Source organism: Dendrobates tinctorius, unplaced genomic scaffold (genome assembly GCF_039654945.1).
Source record: "Dendrobates tinctorius isolate UK_male_01 unplaced genomic scaffold, ASM3965494v1 ptg000075l, whole genome shotgun sequence".
In the NCBI taxonomy this organism is placed as follows: domain Eukaryota; kingdom Metazoa; phylum Chordata; class Amphibia; order Anura; family Dendrobatidae; genus Dendrobates; species Dendrobates tinctorius.
In genome coordinates this window covers 50,163,697-50,180,000 of record NW_027361743.1, presented here as the reverse complement: position 1 = coordinate 50,180,000, position 16,304 = coordinate 50,163,697, and the positions used below count along the sequence as shown (strand labels likewise).

Below are 16,304 nucleotides of genomic sequence, written 5' to 3'. Positions count from 1 at the left end.
ATATCTGAAAACCATCTTAGGGTTTGTGCACACAACGAATTTTCTCGTATGAGTGCTATCCGTGTTTTTCACAGATAGCATTCGTGCCTATGATGTTCTATGGGGCCGATTTTTTTTCCATGGACTGAGGGGTCAGAGGAAAAAAATCGGAGACATCCAATTTTGATCCAAGATTGGCTCAAAATTGGCAAAGCAAGTCTATGGGTCTATGAAAAAAATCGCATTGAACTAAAATAACATCAGAGTGCGATCCGAATTTTACAGTCTGACTGAAAGGAGAAGGTGGATAAACTTTTCTTTTTTTCCCTTCACGTCTGAGAAAACTGATGCCACTCTGTTCAAACTCTAATCAAAATAATCGGTCCCTTATTCTCGGATGTGGAGAAATCGGTTGTGTGACCATTGCCTTAAACTCCGAGACAGACTTAGCTGAAAATTACAAAATAAAATAACCTCCATGTAACTGAACCTTAAAAATAGATCTGTTAGTAGAATTTTAGCCACTAAAAGTAGTACATCTGGCACTTCTTACAGATAGGCAAAGTTGAGGCCTCTTTTATAGACACTCCAAATTGTTAATAAACTTGCCTGAAATAATTGGCACCAGTAACAACAGAATTGTGATAGAACAGTGTGGTGAAGCATACAGTAAATCTACCCCACTATGCGTGATTGAAGACTTTTATGAAGTAACCCCGCAACACCATGCTATTTGCCTTGATGCCCCAATAAAGTATAAAAGTCCTTACCGTCATTTTTGTCAGGTAAAATGATAACCTGAGTAGAGGGGAACTCAGCTCCAAGTCTTCCACCCATAGGCATGCTCAACGTGACATTAAAAGTCTCGGCTTCCTCATACAAGGAATCGTCTATTATAACCACGCGGCACGACTTCTCCTTCTCGCCTTTATCAAACCTCAAAACACTGTTATGTTCCTCGGGCCTTGATATGTAATCAGAGTAGGATAAAACTGATGTTGGGACGGTTCCAGTAGCCGAACCTGTAAAACAGATAATTGGAATGCATTTTTACAATTTTACATGTGTACTTTGTCATATTGTGAAGTATCTGGAAGGCAAACATTCAGTAAAAAAAAAAAAACACATTTATCTAGTACCTCATTTACATAGCTGAAACACATAGACTTAAGAAATTCTGGCCCATCAATAAGATTACACTAAAACCTAAAGCCTTATTAGAAGAGTAAGGAGAGCCATACTCAAGGGGTTAGAGGATCTTCACAGTTGCTCAGTTTACTTGAACTTCAATTTGATAGCTACAACCATAAATCCTCAGTAATTGACATGTTCATGGTGGATTCCAGCCAATGTTCAGGATGGATTACTAAAGGAGGACGGACCCTGCGATACTGCTGTAGGCTAGTGCTGCTGTGAAAGTGCGAAGGAATGACAGGTTTTGGTGGATAGACATCGTAAAGGTATGACGTCCTAGCTGGGTCAACAAAGAGCCTTGTGCTAGCTAGGGGGATGATATGTGGAGTCACCAAAGCACCATAATCTCTAGTAGATGAGGAATAGCAGAAGCCCATAAATCGAGGAGGTCTGGCAACATTGTGGGACTGTATGGTTTACCATGTGCCGTGCTAAGCCAGGTGAATTGGTCTTAGTATGGAACAGTCAAAGCTCTTGGACACCAGGAGAAGTAAATGGTCCATCTCCAATGAAGAGGATCATGACTGGATGGTTGGTGGATTGGGTGGTGGACCAGAGGTCAGAAGTTGCTAATGAAAGACTTGAAAAGAGCAGTAGGCAAAGGTCTCCTCACAGGTGACGATGGAACAGAAGGTGTTTTTTTTTTGCTCAGAGAGGCCTAGCAATTGACCAGCAGTGGTTTAGTGGTAATAGAATTGAGCTGTGTACAGAATTGTCCTGGGAGAGTTCCGTGTGATTGAGCCTAAATGGTAATTACTGGGGTGTCTTGTATTTTGATGAATGACTACGGCACTTATACTTGAACTTCAAGTCTCTTTTTAGTGGTTATAACTTATACTAAAGAAACAGAATACTTGAAAAAAGTTTCGGCCTCATCAGACCTTTTTCACATTGGTATTCTGAATCAATTTAATAGTAACTATACTTTTATTATTTTTTCTCATAAATCAATAGTACTTGTGAAGAAAATAAACTTTGCAATATATCTTATTGGAGAAACATGCTTCTTTTCCCACTTATCAGTCACTTCTCATTTCCCCTGCACTGGTCCTTTACTCTCGAAAAATGCTTAAAGGTGTGTGCACACATAAGCGTTTTTTTGCGTTTAAGCGATTTTACTGGCAAAAACGCTTAGAAGAAGCATCCCATTCATTTTAATGAATTCCACACTTTTTGTGCATATTGATATTTTTCCACAAAAAAAACAAATTGCGGTAAAAAACGCAGCATGCTAATTAATTTCGCGGGAAAATCCGCATTTCTAACTATATTCTATGAGACTGGGGGCGCTCCGGAGAAAACGCGAGGAAAAAAACACGCGTTTCTTGGGAAGGAGTCCGGTTTTTAGTCAGACATTTTCTGCATACGTGGGTACTTAGCCTAAATCTGTCTTCACATCTGTTTTCAGTGAGGGATCAAACTATAACTTCTGGCTGTAAACCTATGAAGGGGGGAGAAGCTGGAGCGAGAGAACACCCTGAGGCTCTAAGGTATCGTAGTTAGAAAAAGCAGTGCAAGTGCACTGACACCCCCCAAATGCACTTGCAGGCTGATCTGCATATGGCTTCTACATTAGATTTGTCATGCCTGGCACATCGGATATCTACAAAAAATACATCCTCTAATTTTACTCTTCTGCTTTGGTTAAGTGTTGTGAGTTCATTTTCCCCTTCACTACTGAGGCCCGAGGAACTCCCTCTTCTGGTAACGAAAGGTAGTGAGCCTGATTATCAAACACCTGAGGCTGATGATGATGACTGGCTGAGTGGAGTTACTGACTGGATATAAGGCTGCCGACGCCCTTCTGCCCTGCGGGTGATTTCTCTGTGGGATCCTTGGAGACCAGTCTAAATTCCTGCTCCTCTAAAGCTAAGTTTGCTGCTCGGCTTTTTGCATTTGTGCTTTGACTTTGTTTTGCTTTGTTTTTCTGGATTTCTGCCATTCCCTGCTGGGGTGTGCTGAATTCCTTTAGCTCTGTCTTCTGAAAATACCTGAGTGCTGATTTAGTTTTTGAAGCCTAGCTGCTTCAGGGTCTTTTTCATATCAGCTTGTTGGCTTATGTCTTTGATAGGGTTTTGGCAGATTGCAGACAGCAGCCTTCCTGTCCTTTCCTATCTAGGTAGTTTTGGGCCCCGGCTTTGCTCAGTCTATCTTTCTGTCTGTGTTAGTGTTTTCATCTTGCTTCACCGTCATTATATGTTGGGGGCTGCCTATTGCTTTGGGTTTGCTCTGGGGCAGTTTAGATTTCCCCTTTCTTTCTTTAGGCCTATTTAATTCTCCGGCTGTGATCGAGGGGTCTAGGGCATCGTAGGAACCCCCCATGGCTACTGCTAGTTGTGTTGATAGGTTCAGGGGTCTGCAATCTGATAGTTGCCAACTTCTCTGGTTTTCTGGACTTAGCTTGTATTTCTGTTTTTGCCTCCTACGGTGACTCAATCATAACAGAATCACCCACCATACCGCAGATCCTAGGGTACTCAATAGCAGGAAAGAATTGTAAAAAAAAAAAAAAAAAAGTGTGTATATTTTTTCCTCTATATCTCTGAGGCCGTAGGGGGAATTTCCGCCTACCTTGCTCATTCACATGCTGCTGAACCAAAGATTCCTACACCTGATGTATTTTTTGGGGATCGGTCTAAATTTTTGAATTTCAAAAATAATTGTAAATTATTTTTTGCCTTGAAGCCTAACTCGTCAGGGAGCTCCGCGCAGCAGGTTAAAATTGTCATCTCTTTGCTGCGTGGCGATCCCCAGGATTGGGCGTTTTCTTTGAAACCAGATGATCCTATTCTGACTAATGTGAACGCATTTCATTTTTTCAGGCCTTGGGGTTGTTGTATGACGAACCTAATGCCATTGATCAGGCTGAAAAGACCCTGCTGGCATTGAACCAGGGTCGTGATTCTGCAGAATTGTACTGTCAAAAATTCCGAAAGTGGGCAGTACTTACTACCTGGAATGATAATGCCTTGGCTGCTCTCTTTCGGAAGGGGTTGTCAGAAACCGTAAAAGATAGAGTTGAGCGAAACGGGTCGAAAAAATTCAAAAGTCGCCGACTTTTGGCAAAGTCGGGTTTCATGAAACGAAACCCGACCCTAGGATGAGGTCGGCCACGAGGTCGGCGACTTACGCGCCAAAGTCGCGTTTCAAAAGTTTGTTTTGCGCTCTTTTTCAGCCAATCAGGATCCACGGACACTGTGGGCAACATGATGACATAGGCACGGGTCACCACCATCTTTCAGAAGGGCATGCAAGTGATTGGCTTGCTTTGGTGGGCGTCACAGGGGGTATAAAAGGGCGTGCACGCCGACCGCCATCTTACTTCTGCCGATCTTAGTATAGGGAGAGGTTGCTGCTGATTCTGTAGGGAGAGCGTTAGGCAGGGAAGAAGACAAAAAAACTGCTTCTGCTGCTAGCGATTTGGCCTGCACAACACACAAGTCACTGTGTGTGCAGTGCAAGGGGAGGCTATATTGTGGTGTATCAGTGGTGTTGGTTGTTGGGCTGCCTTTTAAGGCTTCCTGACACGCTGGCATTGCTGTTTACCCACTGCTCCGCAAACTGCTTTTTTAAAAGCAATCCAATCTCCCTTATCCTCTCGTCACTTTGGTCACAGGCAGCTGTGCCATCGAGCGTGTCACATAGCGCTCAGATATCAGTGGGCCGCACACAATCCACAAGTGTCCACTGTCCACAAGTGTACGCAGAGATTCAAAATCTCCATTATCCTCTCGTCACTTTGGTCACAGGCAGCTGTGCCATCGAGCGTGTCACATAGCGCTCAGATATCAGTGGGCCGCACACAATCCACAAGTGTCCACTGTCCACAAGTGTACGCAGAGATTCAAAATCTCCATTATCCTCTCGTCACTTTGGTCACAGGCAGCTGTGCCATCGAGCGTGTCACATAGCGCTCAGATATCAGTGGGCCGCACACAATCCACAAGTGTCCAGTGTCCAAAAGTGTACGCAGAGATTCAAAATCTCCATTATCCTCTCGTCACTTTGGTCACAGGCAGCTGTGCCATCGAGCGTGTCACATAGCGCTCAGATATCAGTGGGCCGCACACAATCCACAAGTGTCCAGTGTCCACAAGTGTACGCAGAGATTCAAAATCTCCATTATCCTCTCGTCACTTTGGTCACAGGCAGCTGTGCCATCGAGCGTGTCACATAGCGCTCAGATATCAGTGGGCCGCACACAATCCACAAGTGTCCAGTGTCCAAAAGTGTACGCAGAGATTCAAAATCTCCATTATCCTCTCGTCACTTTGGTCACAGGCAGCTGTGCCATCGAGCGTGTCACATAGCGCTCAGATATCAGTGGGCCGCACACAATCCACAAGTGTCCACTGTCCACAAGTGTACGCAGAGATTCAAAATCTCCATTATCCTCTCGTCACTTTGGTCACAGGCAGCTGTGCCATCGAGCGTGTCACATAGCGCTCAGATATCAGTGGGCCACACACAATCCACAAGTGTCCAGTGTCCAAAAGTGTACGCAGAGATTCAAAATCTCCATTATCCTCTCGTCACTTTGGTCACAGGCAGCTGTGCCATCGAGCGTGTCACATAGCGCTCAGATATCAGTGGGCTGCACACAATCCACAAGTGTACAGTGTCCAAAAGTGTACGCAGAGATTCAAAATCTCCATTATCCTCTCGTCACTTTGGTCACAGGCAGCTGTGCCATCGAGCGTGTCACATAGCGCTCAGATATCAGTGGGCCGCACACAATCCACAAGTGTCCAATGTCCAAAAGTGTACGCAGAGATTCAAAATCTCCATTATCCTCTCGTCACTTTGGTCACAGGCAGCTGTGCCATCGAGCGTGTCACATAGCGCTCAGATATCAGTGGGCCGCACACAATCCACAAGTGTCCAGTGTCCAAAAGTGTACGCAGAGATTCAAAATCTCCATTATCCTCTCGTCACTTTGCTCACAGGCAGCTGTGCCATCGAGCGTGTCACATAGCGCTCAGATATCAGTGGGCCGCACACAATCCACAAGTGTCCAGTGTCCAAAAGTGTACGCAGAGATTCAAAATCTCCATTATCCTCTCGTCACTTTGGTCACAGGCAGCTGTGCCATCGAGCGTGTCACATAGCGCTCAGATATCAGTGGGCCGCACACAATCCACAAGTGTCCACTGTCCACAAGTGTACGCAGAGATTCAAAATCTCCATTATCCTCTCGTCACTTTGGTCACAGGCAGCTGTGCCATCGAGCGTGTCACATAGCGCTCAGATATCAGTGGGCCGCACACAATCCACAAGTGTCCACTGTCCACAAGTGTACGCAGAGATTCAAAATCTCCATTATCATCTCGTCACTTTGGTCACAGGCAGCTGTGCCATCGAGCGTGTCACATAGCGCTCAGATATCAGTGGGCCGCACACAATCCACAAGTGTCCACTGTCCACAAGTGTGTGCAGAAATTCTAAAACTCCCCTGTCCTATAGACACCTTGTACCTTGTTTTACATTACTATATAGTTTGTTGGATTTTGTCTACATTTCTACCAAAAATGAGGAAGGCTGGTGGAAGAGGCCGTGGAATTGGGCGGGGGTTGGCAGCTGGTAATGATGGTGTTGGTGGTGGATCTGATGGTAGTGGCGAGAGCAAAATAGGACCGAATGCAGGAGGTGCTGACCCTGCGTCATCGTCTGGCTACATAAGGACTCGAACGCTTAGTTTTCTAGGAGTTGGCAAACCGCTTTTAAAGGCAGAGCATCAGGAAAAAGTTTTGTCTTACATTGCTGACTCAGCCTCCAGCTCTATCGCCTCCTCTTCTTCAGTTGTAAAAAGTAAAAGCACTGAGTCGTCATTGGAGGCTCATGTTCATGAACCACACCTTTCCTTGTGTCCTTCACCCCAACCAAGATTGAAGGATGACGCAGGCCATACTACTGATTACTCCATGGAGCTGTTTTCACATACCATGCCTGGATTATCAAGTCAAATGGTGAATTACCCAGGCCAAGATGAATCTGACATGGAGTGCACTGATGCACAGCCGCTGATGGATGATTCTGCTGGTACATTCACTCAGAGCACTACATTGTCCTCGCAGTGTACAGAGCCAGATTTTGACCCTGATGAGACTCAGGTGCCCCTTCCCGCACACTATACCACCATACACGGTGACACAGAGAAAGGTGCACATGACATAGAAGAGGAGGTGATGGATGACCCAGTTGTTGACCCAGATTGGCATCCATTGGGGGAAGAGGGTGCTGCTTCCAATAGCTCAGATGAGGAGCATCCACAGCAGACATCGACATCGCAACAGCTGTTATCTGGCAGGCCCGGAGCACTCCAAAGACAGGTTCCAAACATCAAAAGAGTTGCTGGACAGCTTGTCCAGAGGGTCAAAAGATCACAGCGTGCTAGGCCGCAAAATGTCTGCCAAAGTAGGAAGAGTGCAGTGTGGCACTTTTTTGAACAAAATCCTCATGATCAGGCCAAGGTTATCTGTAAGAAGTGCGCAAAGACCTTTAGCCGAGGGAAAAATCTGAAAAATTTGAATACCAGTTGCATGCTTAGACATTTAACCAGCATGCACTTGCAAGCGTGGACACAACACCAAACCTCAAGTGCCACATGTGCAACTGATCACAACGAAGGTAGTCAGCAACGCTACATTGTTTCCCCCACTGTAAGCCCACCGGTTAGCACAGCAGCAAATGTTGAGGTGTCGTTGCAAGGCCACAGCAGTCAGGGAATCCCACTGTTATATCAACGAAAGACTGATTCTAGGCCATCAGAAAGAACACCAACTCCATCACCATCATCAACCCTCTCTCAGTCCGCCCTGTCCACCGCTACTTCCACCATATGCAGCTCTCAAGTCCAGCTCACCCTCCCAGACACTATGAGTAGGTCAAGAAAGTACTCAGTCTCTCATCCGCGTACACTGGGTTTGAACGCCCACATTGTCAAACTAATCTCGTTTGAGATGATGCCCTTTCGGTTGGTGGAAAGCACAGCTTTCCGCAAACTCATGGCCTATGCAGTACCACGCTATGACCTACCCAGTCGCCACTTCTTCTCTCGCAAAGCCATCCCAGCCCTCCACCATCATGTGAAAGACTGCATTGTCCATGCACTCAAGCAGTCAGTGAGCGGAAAGGTGCACCTCACAACTGATGCATGGTCCAGTCGGCATGGCCAGGGCCGTTACGTGTCCATCACTGCGCACTGGGTTAATGTGGTGGATGCAGGGTCCACAGGGGACAGCGGTGGTGGGACAGTGCTGCCTAGCCCACGGTATAGGAAACAGTTGGCTGTAGGCGTTCGACCCTCCTCCTCCTCCTCCTCCTCCAGAAGCGACAGCTCGTCCACAGAGCGCAGTCATACGAGCACTCCATCTGCAGCTGCCACTGTTGCACACGATGTGTCCCCCTATCGAGCAGCTAGTGGAAAGCGTCAGCAGGCTGTGTTGCAGATGATGTGTTTGGGTGACAGACACACCGCCGAGGTGCTGGCCGAGTACTTGAAGCGACAAACTGAGTCATGGCTGGGCAGTGTACATCTTGAGGCAGGCAAGGTAGTTAGTGATAACGGCCGTAATTTTGTGGCAGCCATAGCCCTTTCAAAACTCAGCCACATACCTTGCTTGGCTCACACCTTGAACCTGGTGGTGCAGTGCTTCCTCAAAAATTATCCGGAGTTAACAGCCCTGCTCCAGAAGGTGCGAAGACTGTGCGCGCACATCCGCCGGTCGCCTGTACACTCCGTTCGTATGCAGAAGCTGCAGCGATTGCTCCACCTTCCCAACCACCGCCTCATTATCGACATTGCAACAAGGTGGAACTCCACCCTGCACATGGTGGAGCGGCTGTGCGAGCAGAGGCAGGCCATAATGCATTTGTGGGAGGATACACGGCCAGGCACTTTGAGAGCAGACATGGAGTTGACAGGCGTGCAGTGGTCGAAGCTGAAAGACCTTTGTAAAGTCCTTCAGTGTTTTGAGGAATGCACACGGCTGGTAAGCGCAGACGACGCCATCCTAAGCATGAGCATCCCACTTATGCGTCTGCTCATGCAAACTTTGACGCACCTTAAGGAGCAGGCGTCTGCAGCCAATGTTGATGAGGAGGAAGAGGAGGAGGGAATCCTTGATGACATTCAGCCATTGTCTGCTCAGGGACCTCTCCTGGACGAGGTGGAGGAAGAAGAGGAGGAGGAGGAGGATGATGGGGATGATTACTTAGGGGAGGAGGATGCATCTCGTGGGGCAAGTGAAAATGTTGGCGTGGCAAGGTCTGGTACAGGGTTTGTGCGTGACTGGAGGGATGTGGATTTGCCAGAAAGTGCTCCTCCACCCAGCACTCGCAGTGCATCATTGACACCGGGAACATTGGCCCACATGTCAGATTATGCCTTGCGGATCCTAAAAAGGGACCCCCGCATTGCCAAAATGATGAACGATGACGACTACTGGTTGGCCAGCATCCTGGATCCACGCTATAAAGGCAAATTACAAAACATCATGCCACAGGAGAACCTTGACCTAATATTGGCTAATAAACAAGCAACTCTGGTAAATCGGTTGCTTGAGGCATTCCCAGCACACAGCAACGGTGATGGTTCTCACACGAGCCGTACGGGCCGGGGGCAGCTTGGCAGAGGTGTTCGTGGTGCACATAGCAGAAGTGGCGTTGGAGACAGGGGTTTCATGACAATGTTGTGGACTGATTTTTCAAATACCGCTCACACAACTGGTAATACTGCATCGATGGAAAGTGACAGGAGACAGCAGTTGTCAACTATGGTTACAAACTACTTTTCCTCCCATATCGATGTTCTCCCACACAGGTCATTCCCCTTTGACTATTGGGCCGCTAAACTGGACACCTGGCCTGAATTGGCCCAATATGCCTTACAGGAGCTCGCTTGCCCAGCTGCAAGTGTGCTATCGGAAAGAGTCTTCAGTGCAGCTGGATCAATCCTGACAGAAAAAAGGACCCGTCTGTCAACCCAAAATGTGGATGATCTAACCTTCATTAAAATGAACCACGCATGGGTTTCCAAGGATTTTGTCCCACCTTCCCCTGATGACACATAGGGTGACAGAAAAATGGCTTGCTTTGGTCCACCTCTTCCTGGTACTTCACCTATTTCGCCTTTTGCATCAGTTGAATGTCCAACATCAACATATGCCACTTTCTAAAACTCCCTAACTGTGCTGCCTCCCCCCCCATGGCCGGGGTCACCACCTAGCGCACGACACCGTGCGAGTGCCGTTGCCCTGGACAGGTGGGTAGGCCGACTCTTGGGCGCGGGCACTGGCACAGGGTCCCTCATAGTGCAATCAAGTGTCTCTGACGGTGGTGGTGCACACCCGCCGTCAGACACACCGCTGTACTATGAGGGGCCCAGTGCCAGTACCGACGCCCACGAGTGGGCCCCCCTTGCTTGGCCAGGGCCCCAGCATTTGCAATCTTTACCTCTCCCTGCTCCTCCGCTGTGTAATCTGGGCCGTCAAATCCATACTGTGCCTGACACCGTCTGAGCCTGCCTCCTGAGACATATATTTTGAATGTGTACGCTATCCATACATGTTATCCGGGGATACGGTACCCTTTCTAACCTTTGTGCAATGACGTGCAATCCATACTGGGCCTAACACCGTCTGAGCCTGCCTCATGCTGTATAGACATATATTTTGAATGTGTACGCTATCCATACATGTTATCCGGGGATACGGTACCCCTTCTAACCTTTGTGCAATGACGTGCAATCCATACTGGGCCTAACACCGTCTGAGCCTGCCTCATGCTGTATAGACATATATTTTGAATGTGTACGCTATCCATACATGTTATCCGGGGATACGGTACCCCTTCTAACCTTTGTGCAATGACGTGCAATCCATACTGGGCCTAACACCGTCTGAGCCTGCCTCATGCTGTATAGACATATATTTTGAATGTGTACGCTATCCATACATGTTATCCGGGGATACGGTACCACTTCTAACCTTTGTGCAATGACGTGCAATCCATACTGGGCCTAACACCGTCTGAGCCTGCCTCATGCTGTATAGACATATATTTTGAATGTGTACGCTATCCATACATGTTATCCGGGGATACGGTACCCCTTCTAACCTTTGTGCAATGACGTGCAATCCATACTGGGCCTAACACCGTCTGAGCCTGCCTCATGCTGTATAGACATATATTTTGAATGTGTACGCTATCCATACATGTTATCCGGGGATACGGTACCCCTTCTAACCTTTGTGCAATGACGTGCAATCCATACTGGGCCTAACACCGTCTGAGCCTGCCTCATGCTGTATAGACATATATTTTGAATGTGTACGCTATCCATACATGTTATCCGGGGATACGGTACCCCTTCTAACCTTTGTGCAATGACGTGCAATCCATACTGCGCCTAACACCGTCTGAGCCTGCCTCATGCTGTATAGACATATATTTTGAATGTGTACGCTATCCATACATGTTATCCGGGGATACGGTACCCCTTCTAACCTTTGTGCAATGATGTGCAATCCATACTGGGCCTAACACCGTCTGAGCCTGCCTCATGCTGTATAGACATATATTTTGAATGTGTACGCTATCCATACATGTTATCCGGGGATACGGTACCCCTTCTAACCTTTGTGCAATGACGTGCAATCCATACTGGGCCTAACACCGTCTGAGCCTGCCTCATGCTGTATAGACATATATTTTGAATGTGTACGCTATCCATACATGTTATCCGGGGATACGGTACCCCTTCTAACCTTTGTGCAATGACGTGCAATCCATACTGGGCCTAACACCGTCTGAGCCTGCCTCATGCTGTATAGACATATATTTTGAATGTGTACGCTATCCATACATGTTATCCGGGGATACGGTACCCCTTCTAACCTTTGTGCAATGACGTGCAATCCATACTGGGCCTAACACCGTCTGAGCCTGCCTCATGCTGTATAGACATATATTTTGAATGTGTACTCTATCCATACATGTTATCCGGGGATACGGTACCCCTTCTAACCTTTGTGCAATGACGTGCAATCCATACTGGGCCTAACACCGTCTGAGCCTGCCTCATGCTGTATAGACATATATTTTGAATGTGTACGCTATCCATACATGTTATCCGGGGATACGGTACCCCTTCTAACCTTTGTGCAATGACGTGCAATCCATACTGGGCCTAACACCGTCTGAGCCTGCCTCATGCTGTATAGACATATATTTTGAATGTGTACGCTATCCATACATGTTATCCGGGGATACGGTACCCCTTCTAACCTTTGTGCAATGACGTGCAATCCATACTGGGCCTAACACCGTCTGAGCCTGCCTCATGCTGTATAGACATATATTTTGAATGTGTACGCTATCCATACATGTTATCCGGGGATACGGTACCCCTTCTAACCTTTGTGCAATGACGTGCAATCCATACTTTGGCCTAACACCGTCTGAGCCTGCCTCATGCTGTATAGACATATATTTTGAATGTGTACGCTATCCATACATGTTATCCGGGGATACGGTACCCCTTCTAACCTTTGTGCAATGATGTGCAATCCATACTGGGCCTAACACCGTCTGAGCCTGCCTCATGCTGTATAGACATATATTTTGAATGTGTACGCTATCCATACATGTTATCCGGGGATACGGTACCCCTTCTAACCTTTGTGCAATGACGTGCAATCCATACTGGGCCTAACACCGTCTGAGCCTGCCTCATGCTGTATAGACATATATTTTGAATGTGTACGCTATCCATACATGTTATCCGGGGATACGGTACCCCTTCTAACCTTTGTGCAATGACGTGCAATCCATACTGGGCCTAACACCGTCTGAGCCTGCCTCATGCTGTATAGACATATATTTTGAATGTGTACGCTATCCATACATGTTATCCAGGGATACGGTACCCTTTCTAACCTTTGTGCAATCACGTGCAATCCATACTGGGCGTGAGAACGGCTGGCGAGCTGTTAAGCAAGCTACAGCACCTGTCCAGACAAGTACAGGGATTCCCTAGCGAGGAGACTTATTTGATTGTTTTCTATGTTGGGACAGCAATTTTTGGGGAGCACTATACTCTGGAGAATGATAGATGGGGCCTACCATACACTGGAACATTCCAAAGGTGGACATCAGACTCTGGAGCAGCATTTACAGGGCCCATTATACACTAGAGCAGTAGAAATGGGGCCCATTATGTTTGGAGCATTATTTGGGCCCATAAGACAGTGGAGCTTCATCCATGGGGACCAACATATACTGTAGCATTATGTGGAGCTCATCATATACTGTTTCAAACATTATATGGGACCAATGATTTTGTATGGAGAAATAGATGGGCCTCGTCATGAGATGTAAAAAGTGAGGTATTTTTCATTGTACTATACCGCTATTTCTCTGCCGTATCGGAGCATGATGAGTTGTGGTATGTGTTAAAGGGGCGCTCTTTCGCCCAGGGCACATGAAAACCTGCAGCCAGCCCTCCCCCCCCACAAATTTAGCCAAATAACCCACATTTTTCAGTGCGTAACTTGTATTATGAAGTTAATTAAGGTTGACAAGCTTAAGTAAGAAGAATTGATGCTTTTGGCATTCAAATGGGCACTGTAGGTGTGTTTCCTGTCCTCCTCTCACTGCCGACTTTTATTCCCCATTGACTTACATTGGGTTTCGTGTTTCGGGACGACCCCGACTTTTCCCTATAATCGGACGATCTTGCTCGACCCGACTTTTGGAAAAGTCGGGTTTCACGAAACGAAACGCGACCCTAAAAAAGCAAAAGTCGCTCAACTCTAGTAAAAGATACTATGGTGGGATTTCCTGTTCCCTCTGGTTTTCACGATTCTATGTCATTAGCCATTCAGGTTGATCGGCGTTTGCGCGAACGCAAAGCTACACGAGAGGTGTTGCCACCTGTTGAACAAATGTCTGAACCTATGCAATGTGATAGAGTTTTTTCCAGAGAGCAGCGTCAGGAGTTCAGAAGGCGTAATAAGTTGTGTTTTTTCTGTGGAGATGCCTCGCATATCATTTCTGTCTGTCCTAAACGAGAGAAACGCTTTGCACACACGTTTTCTGTTGGGGGTGTTCAACCTAAGTTTCTTCTGGCTATTACTCTGATCTGCTCCCTGTCCACATTTTCCGCCAAGGCTTTTGTGGATTCGGGAGCAGCCCTAAACCTAATGGACTTGGATTTTGCTAAACGTTGTGGATTTCCGATGACACCTCTGCAGACGCCTATCCCTTTGAGGGGGATTGATGCTACTCCTTTGGCTAAAAATAAACCTCAGTTTTGGACCCAGATGGTAATGCGGGTCGCCCCAGACCATCAAGAAAATTGCAGATTTTTGGTGTTGCATAATCTGTATGATACTATTGTTCTGGGGTTTCCCTGGTTACAAATTCATAATCCAGTTTTGGATTGGAAATCTGTGTCTGTGGTGAGTTGGGGTTGTCGGTGTGCCTTTAGTGAGGCTCCGGTGTTTTCCACCTCTCCTCAGTCGCATAATGTTCCTGATTATTTGGCGGACTTTTATGATGTATTTAGTGAGAATGAGTCTGCGACTCTGCCTCCTCATAGGAGTTATGACTGTGCAATTGAACTGAGCCCGGGGTGTAAATTTCCCAAGGGTCGGCTCTTCAATTTATCTGTACCCGAGCACGAGGCTATGCGATCCTATATTAAGGAGGCGTTGGAGAAGGGTCATATTAGACCATCCTCGTCACCCTTAGGTGCCGGTTTTTTTTTGTAGCCAAAAAGGATGGATCATTAAGACCTTGTATTGATTATCGTGCCCTCAACAAAATTACTGTTAAATATCAGTATCCGTTACCCCTGACTTCTGATCTATTCTCCAGAGTTAAAGGTGCTTGCTGGTTTACCAAGCTTGACCTTAGGGGGGCGTATAATCTTATTCGCATTAAGCATGGGGATGAATGGAAGATGGCGTTTAATACTCCGGAGGGACATTTTGAGTACCTGGTGATGCCTTTTGGGCTCACTAATGCCCCTTCTGTCTTCCAGTGCTTCATGAACGATATTTTCCAAGATTTTGTCGATAAATTTTTGATTATCTATCTGGATGATATTTTGATCTTCTCCAAGGATTGGGATTCTCATGTGGAACATATTCAGACTGTGTTCCGGATCTTGAGGGAGAATTCCCTGTATGTCAAAGGATCTAAATGCCTTTTTGGAGTACAGAGGATTTCTTTTTTGGGATTTATTTTGTCCCCGTCAACTATTGAAATGGACCCGGCCAAGGTACAGGCCATTTACGATTGGGTTCAGCCCACTTCTTTGAAGGCCCTCCAGAAGTTTTTGGGTTTTGCTAATTTTTATCGGAAATTTATAGCAAAATTTTCTAGTATTGCCAAGCCATTGACTGTTTGACTAAGAAGGGTGCTGATGTGTTAAATTGGTCTCCGGAGGCTGTTTCTTCCTTTCAGGAGCTGAAGCGAAGATTCACCTCCGCCCCGGTTTTGCGGCAACCTGATGTCTCACTTCCATTCCAGGTAGAGGTGGATGCTTCTGAGATTGGTGCAGGAGCTGTTTTGTCCCAAAAGGATCCTGTAACATCTAAAATGAATCCCTGTGCTTTCTTTTCCCGAAAGTTCTCTCCATCTGAACGTAACTATGATGTGGGGAATAGGGAACTGTTGACCATGAAATGGGCATTTGAGGAGTGGAGACATTGGTTGGAGGGAGCAAAGCATCAAGTCGTGGTCCTCACTGACCACAAGAATTTGATTTACCTAGAGTCGGCTAAGCGCTTGAGCCCTAGACAGGCTAGGTGGGCCTTGTTTTTTACACGTTTTGATTTTGTGGTTTCTTTTCTTCCTGGAACGAAGAATGTCAAGGCAGACGCCCTCTCTAGGAGCTTCTTTGCTGATTCTCCTATGGTGACTAAGCCTGCTACCATCTTAGGCGAAGGGGTAGTTCTTTCTGCCATCTCGCCCGATTTGAGATGTGCTCTGGAAGAGTTCCAGGAGGACAAACCTGAGCGTTGTCCCAGTGGAAAGTTGTATGTTCCTGACCAGTGGAAGAAGAGAGTGATGTCTGAAGTTCATTGCTCTGCTTTGGCTGGTCATCCAGGTATTTTTGGTACTAG

At 46.7% G+C, this 16,304-nt stretch overlaps 1 protein-coding gene across 1 annotated transcript in view; it reads right to left on the bottom strand.

The window, feature by feature from the left end:
* The window catches only part of FREM2 (FRAS1 related extracellular matrix 2), a 348,626-nt gene that overhangs the window by 154,436 nt on the left and 177,886 nt on the right, over nucleotides 1-16,304 (bottom strand). Inside the window, exon 6 of the mRNA XM_073583262.1 lies at nucleotides 750-1,001. Coding sequence (XP_073439363.1) covers nucleotides 750-1,001 — 252 coding nt within the window. The remainder of the gene's footprint in view (nucleotides 1-749; nucleotides 1,002-16,304) is intronic.